General features: G+C 44.0%; 1 protein-coding gene across 3 annotated transcripts in view; it reads left to right on the top strand.

The window, feature by feature from the left end:
* Dym (dymeclin) overlaps nucleotides 1-19,035 on the top strand; it is a 288,571-nt gene that overhangs the window by 119,751 nt on the left and 149,785 nt on the right. For all 3 annotated transcript variants that reach the window (XM_085676420.2, XM_048419152.3, XM_048419153.3), the window contains exon 13: nucleotides 209-303. In XM_085676420.2, coding sequence (XP_085532546.1) covers nucleotides 209-303 — 95 coding nt within the window. The remainder of the gene's footprint in view (nucleotides 1-208; nucleotides 304-19,035) is intronic.

Here is a 19,035-nt window from a genome sequence, read left to right as displayed (position 1 = left end):
GTCATCGTATTTCATGTCCATTGCTTCCAAGTGAATTGTGGAAACACTCCAATTTCTCGGTGCTCTGTAGATTTGGGGACTAGAGAAGACAGATTCAGGGCAGTTTTCTAGCATTAGGGACAGTTGGACGTACGGTTACTTTTAGTTAACCTTTCTCAAAGCATGTAGAAGATATGATGTATGTTCTAAAGTTGTTCTTTTCCCACAGGACAAGTACCTGCACACAAACTGCTTGGCAGCTTTAGCAAACATGTCAGCACAGTTCCGTTCTCTCCATCAGTACGCCGCCCAGAGGATCATCAGGTAAATAGGAACTTTAAAGGAAACACTGAGTTTTCCTTTTGGCTGGTCTTCTGATAAGGGTACCACACAGAGACCTTTTTAAACATGTGCAAAAATGGCAGGTGTTCCTCAGTTTTCCGCTGCTTTCCTATGGTTGAGGATACCTTGTTCTGTTGTACTTGTTGATCAGCATTTATGGCATGTACGTTTGGTCCTTTTATGAACTGGAGTGTTAGGTCTCATCTTAGGTTGTGCGTCAGCTTTCTGGAGGCACACTTTGTTAGCCAGGCAAACAAAGCTGGAACCGCTGTGCTAAGTATTTTCTAAAGCATCAAACTACACTTTGACAGTTATCTGTGTTTGTCTTTGAGAACTGTCATTTTTATTTTTGGTAGGGTTTTATGCAAGGGCTGTACCACTGCCGTACCCTCCACCACAGTGTTCTCTCCATAGCGGTTTAACTTTGTCATGATCTCTTGTTATTGCCTTAGCGATTGTTGATATTGATATAAATTTGTTATAGTGCAGGTTTGTACAGTCAACGGAGCCTCATTATTTCCTAGAGGCTCCGTGGGAGAGCCCGTTTTCCAGCTGTTAGAAGCACCCTGTTCCTTGACTCATGGCCTGTCGCCATCAGAAGTGGATGGCTGAGTCCTCTCATCATTCCAGACTTCTTTTTGTGTTTTCCCACTTAGATGGCACCTTGGCCCTGCCTAACAAACCCACAATCTCCTCACCGTCTTAGTAGCCTTATAGAACCATAACTGTGTGTTCCCTTTTGCCAAGTATAGTTACATATTAGCATTTTCTGAGGATTTACAATGTGGCCGTAAGTCATCACCAGGAGCCCCTGTTGTCACCCCTCCTCCTTTCCGAGAGTACATGATCTTTAAAGGTAGGAAAGTTATTATCAGATCATAAGTATCATTTGCAGGGATTTCTAATATGTGTGGGTTATTTTTTCTTTTCCAGTAGGCTACTCAATGTGAGTTTTCAAGTAAAGCATGTATCAGGGAAGTTGTTTTGGGTTTTTTTGTTTATTGTTGTTTTGGTTTTCTTCTTCTTTAATTCTTACTCCTAGCACATTGCCAATTTTCTTTTCTTCTCTAACACTGGAGACTGAACCAAAGGCTTTGCTCAGGTTATGTGTTGGTTCCACTACTATCCCCAGCCCTTGGGTTTTTGGGGTCTTTTTTTTTTTTTTCTTTTTCTTTTTGACATAGGTCTTACTATGAATCCCAGGCTGGTCTTCAATTCACCCATCATCCTCTCGCCTCAGCTTCCTGGGTCCTGGGTTGCAGGCATGTGCCTTCATGCCCAGCAGCAGTTGGTTTGGTTTTCCAGACACTGATGCTGATCCCCACACCATATATCCTTTAAACACCAATCTCACACTCCATCCATTTATCAGTTTGTTCACCTGGGTTTGTTTTTTTTAATAATATTTCTCATTAATTCTTCAATAATTCATACAATGCATTTTGATCATCTTTCTCAACCTCCAACTCCTTCCAGATTGTCCTCCACCTCCCTGATTACCCAACTCCATGGTCTCTTCCCTCCCTTTTTAAAAACCATCTGGAGTCCAGTTGTGTTGGCCAATTACTCCCAGGGCTGGGGTCTGCCTAGAGTATGATGTGGTCGATACACCAGGTATCACAACGCCCCTCAGCTAGTGCCTGGGACTTCGTGACCACCTTCCCCTCTTCCATGTGGGGATTTTGTCCAGCTCATGTGTGCTGCCATCACAGTCCCTGAGAGTTCATATATGCATCCGCCTTACTGTAGCCAGAACAAAGTGTTTGCCTGAAGTCACCCACCAACCTCTGACTCTTAGAATCCCTCTGCTCCCTCTTCTGCATGAATCCCTGAGCTTTGGAGGTGAGTATGATATAGCTATCTTGTTTAGGACCAATCACTCCAAGGCTTCTTATTCTCTGTGCATTGACCTGGCTGTGGGTCTCTGTGTTAATTGTCATCTACTGCAAGAAGAAACATCTCTGATGAGAATTTAGCAGTGCCTTGATCTATGGTCACCAGGAGTCATTTTAATGCTGTGTCCATTTAGGAGAATAGTCACAGTAGGTTTTTCTTTTCAGCCCACCTGTCTAGCCATAGCCTTGTTAGCAGGGTTTATGTATGGTGACCTGGGCTCATTTTTGGTAATTATTCAGAACTAATTTCAGTTCTTTAAAGAACTGAATTCTTCAGAATTTAGTAGAGGCTGTTTTATATTGACTCACTGGTCTCTGGATAGTTTGTTGCAGTAGAGTGGGAAGTACTAGTAAGAGGTTGGCCAGTTCCTGACTTTATTTCTTACACACACACACACACACACACACACACAGAGAGAGAGAGAGAGAGAGAGAGAGAGAGAGAGAGAGAGAGAGAGAAAGAGAGAGAGAGAGAGAGAGTCTCCTCATACTCTGGAGTCTTCCAGCTACTCTGAGGAGCCCTGAGTTTCCGAGAGTGAACTTTTGGCCCTGTGCTATTTTAGCACGGCTCATGCTGCTTTGCAGTCCTTTTCTGCCTGCATATGTGGAATTTTTCAATGATTTCAGATTAGGTTTCTTGTAATGAATATTTTCTAAGGCCTGTTCCATGTGAAATTTCCAGATGAATTAGTTCATAACTTAAGCTCTGGAAATCTATGTTAGATATTGTTAAACAAAATTTTCTAGGTGTAATAGTTAGAAAAAAATTCACAAGCAGTATGCTCATTTTTTTATGATTCCAAAAAATAGAAAATAAAAAAGTAAGAATCATGGTTTGGTTCTGTTATGTAGAAGTATTTGGATTCATCAATGATGAATGGTCCTTACTTCATATCAATGGGTTTTTATTTTAGCATTGTTTGAGTAAGGAATTATTTTAAGTACTGTAAGATATATCAGAACTAGTAATAAAACTCTTACCTTCCAATAACTTGTAACCAGTAGCAGACATAAGACTCTGTCCTTACAGAGGTAAGGTATAAAGAACTTGCATAGATCTGGATGTTGTAAATATTATAATGAAATAGAATTCTTCCAGTAGGGAAGGTGGTTGTGTCTAAGAATGGTGAGAAGACATCTCACTGAGAGTTGAGGCAAGGAGACTAGAGAGGAGTAGTATTAGATGCTTGCAGCTCAGGAAACATCAGTGACAGTCACTGAAACAAGAGGTCGCAATCAGAAGGGGTCTGTATAAAAATCACCAATCCCAGGAGACAGAGAAGGAAAGGATATAGTTCAATGGACTATATATGCCTGTGTGAAAAATGTCTTCATGTAGCCCAGCACCATGTGTGATGGATAATAACAGTAAATAAAATAAAAACAAAACAAAAAAGAAACCACAAATAAATTCACTTCTGCTTCGGTTGGCTGCAGACCTATGCAAGGGTTAAAAGGAAGAAGCAGGATGGACTAGTGATTTATGAAGGACCTTGAGTGTTAGTCTCTTAGTTGCAGACAATAGAAGGAAGAGAGAAAGGGAGGTCTGATTTTTAATAACAACAATGAATGAATGAGTTGTGCATAGGATTTATTGAAAGGAACTGTGGCTTTATAGTCATTCATTCAGCCAGCAGCAGTGGTATATGCTATTGATGACATTGGAACAGGCAAATTCTAGCCAGTTCCAAGTGCTTGCTGCAGGTACTTCTTGTCTGAGCACTGTATTTGAGTAACTGCCCTGGGCAAAGCGTCCTTGTCATCCAGGAGGGAGCTCATTATGTAGCTTTCTTTCACAATATCTTCAAAAGCTTTGTATGCACATTGAAGTCTGGATCTGGAAACCAAGATTTATCCTCTGAGAAAATCCTTGTCTTGAATTGGAAATAGAGCCCAGTGTACATCTTGAGAGAGCTCTTTTTCTACCAAGTGTCTGTATCTAGGGTTGGATTGCAAAGCATGACAAGGAGTGCATAACCATAGCAGTGTAGAGACCAAAGTGGTAGAGCCACGCTGCTCGGGACTTACCTGTGCTTCGTAACTCCTTTCAGTGAAAGACTTCATGTATATATTCTAAGTTCTCTCTCAGGAAAAGTCTGCAATTTTATAGATGTCAGCTATATTTTATGCGATCCTCAATAGGTATAAGACTCATATATTTTGTGGCTATAAGAGGATTTTAATGAATTGTTTAAAATCTGCTTAGCTGGGTATTAATATTGGGAGCAGTTTCTTGTTGTGCCTAGACTGTTGATATTTAGTGACAATATACCCACCCCAAACTCTTGGTGCCCTAGAGAAATCACAAGCAGATATGGTCTGTGTTTTGATCAACTTTATACATTCTTTTGAATGTCTTATAGGAGTGTATATTTTGATGTGCTTATTCAGGAGGTAGATACCTGTTGAATTCAAGGCCAGCCTGGTCTACACAGTAAATTCCAGGACAGCCAGGGCTATGTAGAGAGACTCTGTCTCAGAAAAACAAACAAAACCAAAAATTTCCTTTCTGCCTCATGTCCACCAGTCCCTTTCCCTGGCTTCTCCACCTTTGGGTTATCAGACATTTTCCCTTAGTACCTTAGCCTGCATTGCTATTTCTTCTGTCTTTATCATTTTCCCCAGGAAGTCACATATGTAAGCACTGTACATTCATCAGTGGAAAAGCCTATTTGTTTATAGTCAAGATCTTTCTCATTCTTTTGTCAGGCAGCGCAGTGCAGCGTAGCATACACACGAGAGCCAATTGCCAAGACTTGGGATATCGGCTCCAAAACTTGCTAGCTGTGGAATCTTATAGAAGTTGTTTACTTCTCTCTATAGCGTTCCCAACTGTAAGTTGACTGTGACAACAGTGGCTGTTGTTACCAGAATTCTAGGACAGAAATGTGATTCTTGGGGTTGTCATCTTGCCAGGTCTGTGTACTCCTTCAGCCCCAAAGCAAGCCAAAGTGAAAGGGGGGGTGGTAAATGTCTATTCAGAATTCAGAATGACCATTCTGCGAAGAAAGTAAGCATTTCAGCTTGTCTTCAGGGTACCCACACGAGCTTTATGTTTCGATGAAGGAAGCGTTGGAACAGGGTAAAGTCTGCACTAATTGATTTTGCCTAAGTGTCATCTGGTTGATCTTTTTCTCATCTGTGGATTCTACAAGGAGGCTCAGAAGAAGTCTTTATTGCTTGAGGGAACAACCTGTTTTCTGCAAGAGTACCTCTGATTGAGGGTGATCTCATCTCATGTCTGTGAGGCTGTAATAAAGAGGCTGCTTGTTTGTCCCTGCTGCCCAGAACCGAAATAATCACACAGAAACCTTATTATTTAAAACACTGCTTGACCCATTAGCTTTAGCTTCTTATTGGCTAACTCTTACATATTAATTTAATCCTTCTCCATTAATCTGTGTATCGCCACGTGGCAGTGGCTTACCAGCTAAAGTTCAGCCATCTGTCTCCAGCGGCGCTACATGGTTTCTCCTTGACTCTGCCTCCTTTCTCCCAGCATACAGCCTAGCTCTCCCTGCCTAGTTCTGTTCTTCCCTGCCATAAACTCAAAGAGGTTCCTTTTTTATCAATGGTAATCACAGCAAACAGAGGGAATCCCACCTCATGAGGCTGTACTGTTTGGGCATTCGAGGTGTGCAGGTTTAGCACAATGCCTGGAGACCTTAGGACTTTTTTGGGTCTGGGAAAGAATGCTGTAAAAGCAGACAAGGAGGAAGCCATAGTTATACTCTTTCTCACCATCTTCAACCTGGAAGAGGAATGAGCCAGGGAAGGTAATACTGGATTTTTCAACAGATTCTGCTTGGATAATGGATATGCTTGTGTATAGAGTAGACTCTGCTGGACTCTGTCCCAGAGTTTAAAACAAAGCAGGCAATAACAAAAGGAAGATGTGGATAGCAAGTTTCTATTTTGCTGTTAGTTGCCCTGTAGACCCCAATAAGGGATTGATGCAGCTTCTAAGTATATAATTCCCCTTTCTGTTCCAACAGTTGAGGGAAGGGTGGTGTTGGTCTTCTAGCCATGTGATAGAACAGTAAGTGAGAAGGGAATAAGTTGAAGTGTTTGAAACCGGCAAGTGAGAGAGTCAGCTGCTGAAATCTAGAAGCAGAGCTCGGCAGTCCCGTAGAGTGCCCATCTCAGGAGCATGCAGTTGCAGACCCTGCAGTGCCCTAGAGTGCCCATCTCGGCAGCGTGCAGTTGCAGACCCTGCGGTGCCGTAGAGTGCCCATCTCAGCAGCGTGCAGTTGCAAACACCGTGGTGCTGTAGAGTGCCCATCTCAGGAGCGTACAGTTGCGGACCCTGCGGTGCCGTTGAGTGCCCATCTCAGCAGCGTGCAGTTGCGGACCCTGCGGTGCCGTAGAGTGCCCATCTCAGCAGCGTGCAGTTGCGGACCCTGCGGTGCCGTAGAGTGCCCATCTCAGCAGCGTGCAGTTGCGGACCCTGCGGTGCCGTAGAGTGCCCATCTCAGCAGCGTGCAGTTGCGGACCCTGCGGTGCCGTAGAGTGCCCATCTCAGCAGCGTGCAGTTGCGGACCCTGCGGTGCCGTAGAGTGCCCATCTCGGCAGCGTGCAGTTGCGGACCCTGCGGTGCCGTAGAGTGCCCGTCTCGGCAGCGTGCAGTTGCGGACCCTGCGGTGCCGTAGAGTGCCCGTCTTGGCAGCGTGCAGTTGCAGACCCTGTGGTGCCGTAGAGTGCCCATCTCAGCAGCGTGCAGTTGCAAACACAGTGCAGGAGTCCTTTTTCTTCTAAATCCATGGCTATTGACAGCTTGGAGAAAAGTGTTGAGAATTAGAATAGTTATTTTTTCCCTCTGCCATCCATTTCTAACCTTTTGACATTGCTGTGTGACATTGCCACGTATTTGTTCACTCTCAAGAAATGTTTAACAAACAGTTTCATGTTCGGCCAGCTGCATGTAGCCCCTGGGAATGGTTGGACACATCTGAAAGGTATTGTCAAAGGTGTGGTCCTACCTCCTCCACAGAAGTGTCTGCTCAAAGGGCATCAGTCCCAGGGACCTGCACAAGAGCACCTGGCCCCTTCTGGAAGAGATGCCACAGATGACCCATTTCTTGCTGGTTACTTTGAGATTTTATCTCACTATGTGTTTCAGGCTATCCTTGAACTTGTTGTGTTAGCTGGTGACTTGAACTTAGGATCATCCTGCTTCAGCCTCCCGAGAGCCCAAGGTATCTTCTAATAGCTTAGATTTCCCTAAAGGGTGAGAAGCTGCCATTGGGTTGTTAGAGGTTTGTGACAATTACGGGTTTTAGTGGGTAGATCTTAGTGCTCTTCTGGGAGGGACTCTGGAGTGCAGGCAGTTGTAGAAATGCAGTATTTACCAGATCCAAACAGTACGTGTGATTTCTCTTTTCAGTGGAGTTAACTTGTTCTTCCCCAATGCCCGGGCACAAACAAGACTCCAGTTTCTCCCTTGCTGTGATCTTTGCTGATCTTTGTTTGATCTTGGGCAAGCATTAGCCAAGGAAGGAAGGAGAAATGTTTGTCCTAGAAACCTGGCTTCCTGCACTTCCTGTGGCAATGCTACTTTGAAGGCAGCGGGGTTTTCAGCGAAGTCGGGCATGGTTTACCTTTTCAGTTTAGTCTTTTCTTAAGAAGTTACACTGGGAGCGTTTGCAGTTCCCCATTGGGAATGTCTGAGCTTTTAACTGAGTCGTGTGACTGTATAGAGCAGTCATACAGCAGTGTCTTGGCAGACTTGATGGGGCATGCAAAAACTTGACAATTGATGTAAGTTCCAGGTTAGAAGCTGGCACTGCCAGGATGTTCGCCTCTAAGGCAGCACACCATACATCTATCTGAATTTGATTTCTTGTAAGTAGAGGCCTCTGTGGATGGCATTTCCACATGAGAAATGAACCATTAAAGTAACTCACTTGGAACTTTGTAGACTGTTACATCACATCGTAGCAGTGACTGGGACTATGTGAAGGCATGTCTGTACTTCATCCTCTTCAGCGTGGATTTTCAGCGCCCAGTCCTGTCTCCTATTATAGGGGTCTGGGATTTTATTTTTACCCTACTTATTAATCCAAAAGTTGACCTACCATAGTTTTGTGACTTCTTTGAGGAGCCTTGAGACTTCTGGGTCTGGGACAAAGGGCAATCTGATGGGCTCTTTTCATATTGTTTATTATAAATAATTATTTACAAAATTATTAGGGTGAGAGTGTCCTGATACTTTTGTCTTGCTCCCTATACCCCGGAGCAACATGGCAGAAGGTAGGAATTCCAGGTACGGACCCTGAGTGTGGGAACTCCATGGAAAATGACTGTCCTGGTTTCACTTCTGTCACTGTGACAAGACCCTGACAGAAAGCCACTGGGATGGTGGGGTTTATTTGGCTCACAGTTCCCGGGTGTAGGTGTCATAGGGAACTCAAGGCAACAGGGAATTAAAATAGCTAGTCACATGACTGCCTCAGTCAGGAACAAGGAGAGATGATGCCTGCCTGCCCACCTGCTTGTGCTCAGCTAGATTCCTCCTTCATTTTTACAGTAGGTTCCGAGCAGAACTGCTCAGGGTGACTTTTGAGGCAGGCATCCTATCCTGGCTTTGTGTGACAGCAAACCGCGCTGCTGCTGCAAGAGCCTCTATATTCCAAGTTTATTTTTTTCTACGAGCATCCATGGCAAGACAGTTCAGAACAGAAGACTGCTTGCATCTCTGCATTTAGGCTTTATCTCCCAGAAATCTTTGCTTAACTGTGTATTTCTGATGTCAGTGGGAAAGCCTGTCACTGCTTTGTGGGCAGCGTGTCATGGTGTCCTCTGGCATGGAGAACCAAGGACGTGGTGTCCTCTGGCTGTCGCCGTGGTGGAGAATGAGAGTTTGGTTGGTGGGTGCTCGGGTTTCTCTCTCACCTGCTTATCCATTGGAGTTAGAGTCTTAGAAACTGGGGGCTGGAGAGATGGCTCAGCGGGTGGGAGCACTGACTGCTCTTCCAGAGGTCCTGAGTTCAATTCTCAGCACCCACGTGGTGTCTCACAGCCATCTATAATGAGATCTGATGCCTTCTTCTGGTGTGCAGGCAAACATACAGACAGAAAACTGTATACATAGTAAATAAACAAATCTTAAAAAAAAAATAGAAAAAAGAAACTATGGTGACCTCATCAACCTCCGATTTCCATGTGCGCTCTTGAATCTCTAGCTCACTGTTGGTGTTTAGTCTCGAAAGCCTTACCCTGAGTGCTCCTGAGAGATCCAGGGTATTTTGGGTAAAATGCTGTTTTTGAAAAAAAAATCTTACTGCATCATAAAATTATAGATTTGGAAAGACCTTTAAAAATCATCTCTGACAACTTTTCACACTTGCCATATGGCAGTATGGAAACTTAGAGTTAACTATGATTAATCCAAGTGAACATTACTGCAGAAGCAGATGTAGAAGTCAGTTTGTTCAGCTTATGAACCGGTATTATACACAACAGAAGAAAGAACGAGCTCTGCTCATGCTTGTTCTCATTCGTCTTCTCTCTCCTCCCCTCCCTCACTCCTTCATTCCCTCCCCCATTAATATGTTATCTGACGTAAAACAAATCAAGTTCTTTATGAAGCATTTTTCTCACTATATTGTACATATCTCATAGCCTTTACCAGAAATACCTTGTCCAAGACAAACATGTTGACTGAAGTGGGAAAGAAAACAGAAGGGAAAAGGGAATTAAAATGATTATCTAGCCGGTGCATGTACGTACTGATCAAGAGGCCCCAGGGATGGAACAGACAAGGAGCGACTGCTTCCTTAGAAGATCTGAGAGGACAGCTGGTGACAGGTAACTCTGAAGGGCCTGGCTGTGTCCTCCATGGACTCTTAGGGGTATTCTGAGCAGAGGACGGCTGGAGACAGGTAACTCTGAAGACCTAGCTGATGCCCCCTGCAGACTCTTAGGGGTGTTCTGAGCGGAGGACGGCTGGTGACAGGTAACTCTGAAGGGCCTGGCTGTGTCCCCCATGGACTCTTAGGGATATTCTGAGCAGAGGACGGCTGGAGACAGGTAACTCTGAAGACCTAGCTGATGCCCGCTGCAGACTCTTGGGTGTGTTCTGAGCAGAGAACGGCTGGAGATAGGTAACTCTGAAGGGCCTGACTGTGTCCCCCATGGACTCTTAGGGGTGTTCTGAGCAGAGGACAGCTGGTGACAGATAACTCTGAAGGGCCTGACTGTGTCCCTCACAGACTCTTAAGCGCATTCTGGGCTTGTACCGTTTGTTTCACATTTCTCAGTTTCATCATTCACAAAATGGCAAAATCCTGCCAGGGCTGCTGTAAGGAGAGAGTGGTTTAACGTATGTAAAGTGCCTAGCATCAGGTCTCCTGGATAGCAGTCACCAGCAATCATTAGGAGAATCTGCCTTGTCAGAGAGTACTGCCATTGTTTTCCCCATAATGTCTCAAGCAGATCTGTGAAGGAATGGTAAAATAGCTACTCTGACTTGTTTCTTGGACATGTTTAAAACCCCTGACTATTGCCAGAAGGAGGCACTGTAGCATGTAGACTGCCTTGTTTTGCACAACTGACACCTGCCAGCTCTTGTTATGTTGCTCTGTGACAGTAGGGCACCCAAGGAAGTGATGCCACTCTACCTCTTCCTGCTGTTGTCAGGCATAATGGGTAGTAAAATATCAAAGGTATTGCTGAGTTACCCAGTTATGTCTACTGTTTCCACTTTACAGACAAGAAACATCTAAATCTGAACAGTGGCTTGTCTAAGGAAAGTAGCCATGCTGGGATTTGAACCTGCATCTGTGGGCTACCCACAGTCTTGCACCACCAAAAATGTTTGCACTCAACCTTATTTCATTGACAGTACTCACACTGTCCTCCCTACTATGGGCTATTTGAATAATTCCCAACTATTTGATTTATTAAAATGACATTATATAAAGATACTAAGTGTTTATGAGCACCCATTTATGAGCTGGTACCTCTGCAAGTAGTAGAGGGGAAAAAAAACAGTTTTTATCCCTCCCCCCTTCGTGTTGAAGATGAATGTCTGCCATAGTTGGTCCATTGAGGGTCCACGTCAGTACTTTCACAGCTGGAACAGCTGTGTCTTAGATGTGACTGTAGCTCTCTTAAGAGCTTCTCTCTGTTTAGAGATGAGGAAATGGGAGGCTGGAAATGCTGTAAAACTTACTTGGAGTCAAATAGCTTAGTGTGTGGTGGAGTTCCAACCCAAGCTTAGAAATGTTTCTTCAGACTCAACATTGGTAAGTACTGAGAGAGACTCTTTGTGTTTGCACATGAGTGTGTGTGTGTGTGTGTGTGTGTGTGTGTGTGTGTGCGCGCGTGCGCACGCGTGTCCTTTTGAGACAGAGTATCATGTTGGCCTTGAACTTGCTATGCAGTGGAGGGGATTGTGGATCTGAATCACCTGGCTCAGGTTCTCTTTTGAATGAATGAAATGCTCACTTCGTGGACTTGGTAGGTTTTTATTACTTAAACACAGTGCTGTTCCAAGTGTGGCTTATCGGCCTTGGAGGGTCTAGAACCAGACTGCCTTTGCCATTTTCACTGTAGCGATCTTGGACAGAACTGCTAAAGCCTTCATAATAGCCCACTCGCACTGTACCATGCCCACTGTGCCTTCCCTCCACACACACTTGCAGCAAGAAAGCACTTAAAATATCCTTGACAAGACTGTATAAAAGGTGAGTTGCAACGAAAGTTGACTTGAGTGCTTGTGGTTTTCATGTCTTGTGTGTTAAGTTCTTACAGCACACATCTGTCCACTGCACCAAGTGATCATCTTCAGAGAAATCACACATGTGACAACTAGCCACCTGTTGACAGGCATGTAATTTTCACATGAAAGAACCCATAGCGGTCTATGCTTATTTAGACTTGGCATTTCTTGAAAATGAATTAAATGAGCTCATCACTCCCAGCAAGACTACTGTGGGTGTTGGTTGCAAATAGCAGAGTCAGAGCTTTCAGCAGAAATGAGAGTTTTTGCAAACATACCTACAGCCTGAGTTTGCCATATCAATGATGAGGGTGATAAATGTGGAGTTCAGAACATGCTGTATGATTAAATATGTTAACATTTGGGAGCTCTGCAAACCAGTGAAGCAATAGTTTTATATGACTTAGTTATTTTTATTAACTATCATTTATGTCAGTATGTAAAGCTTGCGTTCTTACATTTAAATGAACTACTGCACATTTTAGATTACTCTCGATTTCAGAATCTATCCATGAAATACAGGTATAAAAATGTACTTTGGAGTCCTCAGGAACCTTGTAAGAGCCTAAACAGGTTCTGTAGTGGAGTGAGATGCCTTTACTCCATGCTCTTCCCGAAGGTCGTGGAGCTAGAGTGCCCGGAGCGTGTGAGTTATCATTTCTGAACTGGTTATGTCCTTACTTCCTTCTACCAATATAGTCAATACTTAGCTGTTTTACATTATTTATTCTTCCATTTAACAAATATTTATTGAGAAGATAGTTGTCAGGGAGTTGGACTAGAAAGGGGTTATATATAAATCATTTTTAGTCTCTGTGATCTGATGAGCTCTTAGAGTCATAGATGGCAAACATTTTTTAAGTTTACTGATCATCTTGCCCTTGGTATGGCCAAAAGTGTGTTTGAGTTGTCTGTGTACTAAACCACCTGGTGATGCGGTGACCTAAAACAAGAATTTGTAATGATCTCTCCCAGTGTTGTGGGTCAGTTGCTTAGCTGGATGGTCTGAGGTTGCTTGTGTGTTTTCAGGCAGAGGGTATTTGAGTGGGGTGCATAGTGGGTTGCTCTCATAGCTGGCTCTTAATGCTAGCTGTCAGCCAAGGGCCTGTTGAGGTATTGACTGGAACATCTCAGTTCTCTGGGTGACCTTCCCATGAAGTGTGACCTTATTTTAGTGCAGCCAGATTCCTAAGCAGGACTCTCCCAGGAACCGTAGAAATTGTCTGGTTTTCTGCAACCCAGACCACTTGCTGAGACCTTTGCTTCTGCCACATTTTGTCAGTTAAAGGCAGGTTTTACAATCGCGAGGTTCACAAATGCAGGGAAGCATGGCTACCTTGTTAAATTTGATTTCATAAATTATTTCCCAGTGTATCTGGAATAATGATTGACTTTATCCTTAAAGTCCTGAACAACAGAACAAAGTCCTGAATAAAAATCTATATTTCTGTCCATACTTATAAACAAAGAAGTTCAGCTGGATCAAATTTAAATGGTGTCTTTGTACTTCTCTTCTCTTCCCTTGATTCATTTTTGATATAAACTTGTCACTTTTGTCAGTTTCTGTTGAGACAGAAATGCCCACTGTATACCAAGGTGCCTTTATTTATGACCAAGGCAGTAATCAGGTATCGGAGAAATTCAGAGCTGTTCTGATTAGATGCTCGCTCTGCCAGGGTTTCACTCAGTCTGGTGAGTGGAGTGTGAAGAGGAAATGCTTTAAAGCCTAGCACATCTTTCCGCAGTCCCTGGTTAGTTGTGTATTCACTGTGGCTTGGTAACCTTGAGGGAGGAACTTGGCTAAGGGTGCTGCAGCGACACTCCCCTTGGTGGTGCTGTTGCACTGCAGCTGCCAAGGAAATAGCTTTGGGATGTTCACCTTTTCCAGCAAGCATTTCATTTGATGCTGGAGCGCACTGTGTAGCACAATTAACAGATATTGGGGTTCAGCCTGAAGGTCAAAAAAGCAAAACAGCCAGCCACTGGCTCTTAACTCTACCTCAATCCAAAATGGTGATCCTGCCTCTACTAATCTCAGAAAGAGACTGAGCCTGAGAGAGGTCTTCTCCCATCTTATATTCCTTTCTAGGACTGGGATTAAAGGCATGCACCACTACTGCCCAGTTTCTATGGCAAACTAGTGTGACTACTGGGCTTAAAGGTGTGTGTCACCACTGTTTGGTCTGTAAGGCTGACCAGGATGGCTGTTTTACTCTTTGTCCTTCAGGCAAGCTTTATTTATTGAAATGCAAATAAAATATCACTGCAGTACTGGACTGTGTGTTAGGCTTGAGAGAACTAATTACACTCAGTTACTGTCTCAGAAGTAAAAATGTAATACCTAATTAACTAAATTCATGTCAGAGCCATAGCTGCCTGTAAGCACCCAGGACCTGGCTGTGTAAGTGCTTGCCTGGAAACAGTGTGCTGATGTGCTGGTAAATTCTGATTTTAAAGGCACAGTTTCATTCTACACAGAACAAATGCAGTTTGCATATTCGACCAATGTGTCACTTTGCTGTCATTTTAGGCAGACCTACTTGTTGCAGGGTTATGACCCCCTCAGAGTCTAGTGGTGACAGCGTGTTCAAATTCCAGTTCCTCTGCCTTTTGACATGTATACATTTATCTGTGGGAATATTTGTATCATTCTTTCCAGTTACCTCAGCGTAGACACATTTGACTCAAGGAGGAGAACAGAAAAGCAGAGTGCTTCTGTAAAAGGGAGGGGAGGCTTGAGCACATTATGGGAAAAGGCAAGGTGTGGTGGCTGGGGAGATGGCTCAGCGGGTGAGGTACTGGCCAAGCAAGCATGAGAACCCTCAACATCCATGTAAATGCCTACTAGACTGGCGGCTCGCTTTAATTCCGGCACTTAGAAGATAGAAACAGAGATCCCCAGAGCAAAATGGCCAGCTGGGCTTGCTGAAACACCAAACTCCAGATTCAGCTGGGAGACCCTGTCTCAGTGAATGAGAGTGATCCAGAAGACTCAGTGTGTCAGCCTCAGAGCTTCACAGACAGAAGCCCAAAGCATAACTAACCAACTCTCTCTCTCTCTCTCTCTCTCTCTCTCTCTCTCTCTCTCTCTCTCTGTGTGTGTGTGTGTGTGTGTAAAAACTCCGGAAGGATATACACAAAGCGCATACAAGTGGTTATTGGGTGGGTAGAATGCCAGTCTTTTCGCTAGATGTTTCTCTCTTCTTACCACGTAAACTCCAGGAGGGCATTGATCTTTTCTCTGCTTTCTATTTGTATTTCGAGTATCCACAGCAATGTGAGCCATATAAATAATAATTTTGAGTAAATGTTTGCTCAAAAAAAAGTTTAAAGAAGTCAAAAGCACATATGCATATTACAGAAAATACAGCTTGAAGCTCTCCATAATGCCAACTTCCAACAGTCCTCACTATTTCCTCTCCCTTTTCCAACACCTCTACGTGCTAGCAAGTGCTTTACCACTGAACTATACTCCTGAGTCCTACAAGTATTTCTTAAGCTAATACAATGGCATTTATTACTCTAGATAATTTTCTCTTCACTTAATCAAGATTTTAAAATAAAAGCTAGTCTATATTGCACGTAGAATTTGTAGGCAACTTCCATAATATTATTCATGTGCCAAGGTGTAAGTGATGGTCTCAAAGTTTGAATAAGGATTTTATTGCAAGAAACTAGCAGAAGAGGGGCTACAGTACATGCTTTCTGTAAGGAGGGAGCGCTCAGTGCCCACCAGATGCTTTCTGTGAGGAGGGAGCGCTCAGTGCCCACCAGATGCTTTCTGTAAGGAGGTAGCGCTCAGTGCCCACCAGACTGGAGGTCTATGTATGCGCCAGTAAGAAGCTGGGGTGGGGGGTAGTGTGTGCAATCTGTCAGAGAAAGGCAAGTTCAGGGTGAGTGAGCACCTCAGTTTGCCTTGCTAAGACATTCACAGAGAGAATGTCTGCTTCATCGAGCCGGTCCTACTTACTTCTGTGCATGTTGTATTCATCTGCTGCCGTGGAGTCAGGGAGTCCTCGTGGCCTGGACTGGAGGAGCCTTTGGGGCCAGTCACTCTGTGTTCTCCCATCTCCTTCCACTATTAGGTCTTAAAAGGCTTTGTTTTCATTTGTCAGTAATTGTTACTCAGATTTAGAATTTACCCCAGTCTCTTTCTCTTTCCGAGTTGTTATTTATACAGAGTTCCTTCTTCCCACACACTGGTCTACTTAGAGGAGCACGTAATTGATGGAACTGAAGCACTTCTGAAATACCAATAGCGTGACTGAGAATGACTGCATACTTTGTCACATGTGTTCACTGTACTCGAGACCACCCTCACAGGATGGAGGGCCTTTCCAGTAGGTTTTAAAGTCTTACTCACTCTCTGTCTCTGACTGAGTTGCTTCCTCCCTCTTTCTCCCCCTCCCCACACCTTATCAGTTCTAGAGTCCCTGCTACTGGGCCTTTACCATGCTAGGCAAGTACTTTCCCACTGAGCTACATCTCCAGCCTCCAGACAGTTTTACTGATAGTTTTACTGTTTAGGTTATTCAGAGTGACACCTGAAATGTCAATAAAACATTCTAGGAAAAAATGTGATTGAATTACTATAGTATTTATGGATTTTTTAAACACTTGTTATATGTGTGAGCATGGCACGTGACACACACACTTGTTAAGGACGTGCTGCCGTGAGAGATTTAGGGATTGAACTAAAATCCTCAACTTGGCAGCAAGCACCTTTACCCACTGAGATTCGTGCCAGATACATTCTAAAAATAAATAAATAAATAAAAATAAAAATAAATTTAAAAAAAACCAAGTGTATCTCAGGCTGGTCTCAGACTCACCGTGTAGCCTATGACTGAACTGTGGTGTTTCTGCCCCCATTTCCTGAGTATAGAGATTACAAATGTGCAGAACCCGAAGCTTCGTGCATTCTAGCAAGTACTCTACTAAGCTGCATCCCCATCCCTATAAATAATATTTTATGTAAGTTATGTTCCTTGTATATCTAGACATCAAGTATCTCGTATTAGATTTGTTTAAACGAGTTCTGCTTGCAGAAGATTTCCTTTCTTTTGAGAAGAGGCTAGTGTAAAAGCTCTAGCCTTCTGCTCCTCACTGCACAAGCTGTTCCCTGCTGCACTCACTGCTCCCCGCTGCACTCACTGCTCCATTCTGCATTTATGAAGAGATAAGCATGTGTGGTGACTTCAAGATTTTAGGTATTTTCCAAGGAACATGTATTTCTTCTTTCACCATAATATATACCACTTTCTTATATATACCACTTTCTTAACTGTCTGTCTCTTCCCTTCTGTACATCTGCATATATCTTGATTCTATCTACTAATTGGCCTTCTGGTATCCCATAAGTAACTACTAACCTTAACGGGTCCTAACTTGGATAGCAATGTGATTGCATTTTTAAAAAGAAATTGTTAAAATTGGACCATAGACTAAAGGCTAAGTTTGAAGTATGGTGTACCTGTCTTTACTTAAGAAGTGAGACCAGACCCCATGGAGGCTTTCTTAGTGTTCTCACTAAATCTTTCTTAAAAATCCTTCCCAGCTTGAAATGCTGTTTTTCTTTAGGTCTTTTTTTGTTTGGTTTGTTTTGTTTTCTAGGTTTTGTTTTTGATTTCGAGACATAATCTCTCTACTATGCAGCTCTGACTGTTCTGGGACTTGTTATGTAGACCAGGCTGGAGTCAAACTCCCCGAGATAAACCTGCCTCTGCCTCCAGAGTGCTGGGTTTAAAGGATTGCACCACCCTGCCCAGTTCTTGCTGTGCTATTTTCTAGCTGGCAGTGAAGATGCTGTTACATGTTGAAAGGATTTCAACTAGGGAAGTCATCTGTCCATGACAGGAAGCAGGAGAATTTCCTTTCTTTCCCGGAAGTTCTCTGAGCAGGAGGTTCTGCCCCAGTGCTTGTGCTGGTTGGTCTCCTTTTGCACCTACATCAGAATACCAGAGCAGGCTGGTGAAGTCAGACGGGCTTGGCTCAGTCATTTTCTCTGCTCCAGGTTCTACGAGGCTGAGATCCATGTCTTTCCAGGGTCTTCCTGGGAGGCTCTGAGACCCTGCCTTGAAGCTTGTCTATGTTGTTGAGAGAATGTAGAGCTGAGGTCCTTCCTTGCCCTACTGGTGCACAGCCTGGTAGTGGGGGCGTGGTGGGCTGTCCCACTCAGAGGGGACCACCAGTGGCCATAGAAAGGGAGGTATGGCTGTTTCACAGATCTGGGTCCCTTAAGCTGTTGTGGGTAGTGTCCTAGGACATCAGATAGTCAGGGTCTATAGAAATCTCTGTGCAGTAAGAGCCTTCAGTGGGGGTACAGTGTGAGCTGAGCTCTTTCCCCCTAGCATTGCAGTTCCCAAACTGAGCTCAGGGACTGTAAGAGATGCTCAGTCCTCTAGCAGTAAATACCTCTGCTGTGAAAGGGGCCTGCTGGAGGCTTCCTTTTTATCCTGTCCACACTTGAGCAAAACCCTTCTTGGAGGGTTGATCTCCAAGCCTCTGAATGTCTCCATGCTCTGCTCTGCCTCTGCCGCGTCCCCACTACACTGTGCCGCTGTGCTTCACACTCCAGAGAAATAGGTGGTGGTTTTCTTATCTTCGTGAAGAGCACTAGATTCCTCAAGGCCATCTTGCTCCTGCCTGCACTGCAGTCTGAATTATGTGTTACCCCCCACTTCCTCTTTTTGAAGTACTGGGGATGTCCTGCAGGATAGGCAAGTACTCTGCCACTAAGGTACACTCCACACCCTGTTAATTCCATTAATTTGCAACTTATCTGCATTTTCTTGGCATTAGGATGCCACCGTCTGTGGGTGGGGAAAGCTCTGCCTATCCCAGGTTCCTGAAACTCACACTCTTCAGTGACCTCCATCGTCCGAGGCTTCATTTCCTTCTCATGCTTCCAGTGACATTTCATCAAGACACTGGATAGAGGGGGAGAGACAGAGTAAAAGGTGAAATGAGGCACTGGGGTGAGCTGAAGGGCAGTTTCCTGCAGCTTCAAACAGCTCTGGTAAGTATGAGACATCTCTGCAGCAGTGGGAGCTGAGGAATGGTCATTACCTAGCAGTTCCCAGCTGAGAAGTCTGTTAG

Source organism: Myodes glareolus, chromosome 13, assembly GCF_982192425.1.
Source record: "Myodes glareolus chromosome 13, mMyoGla1.1, whole genome shotgun sequence".
NCBI classification, from domain to species: Eukaryota; Metazoa; Chordata; class Mammalia; order Rodentia; family Cricetidae; genus Myodes; species Myodes glareolus.
The sequence above is the reverse complement of the archived record's forward strand: the minus strand, read 5'-3'. Positions and strand labels throughout refer to the sequence as shown.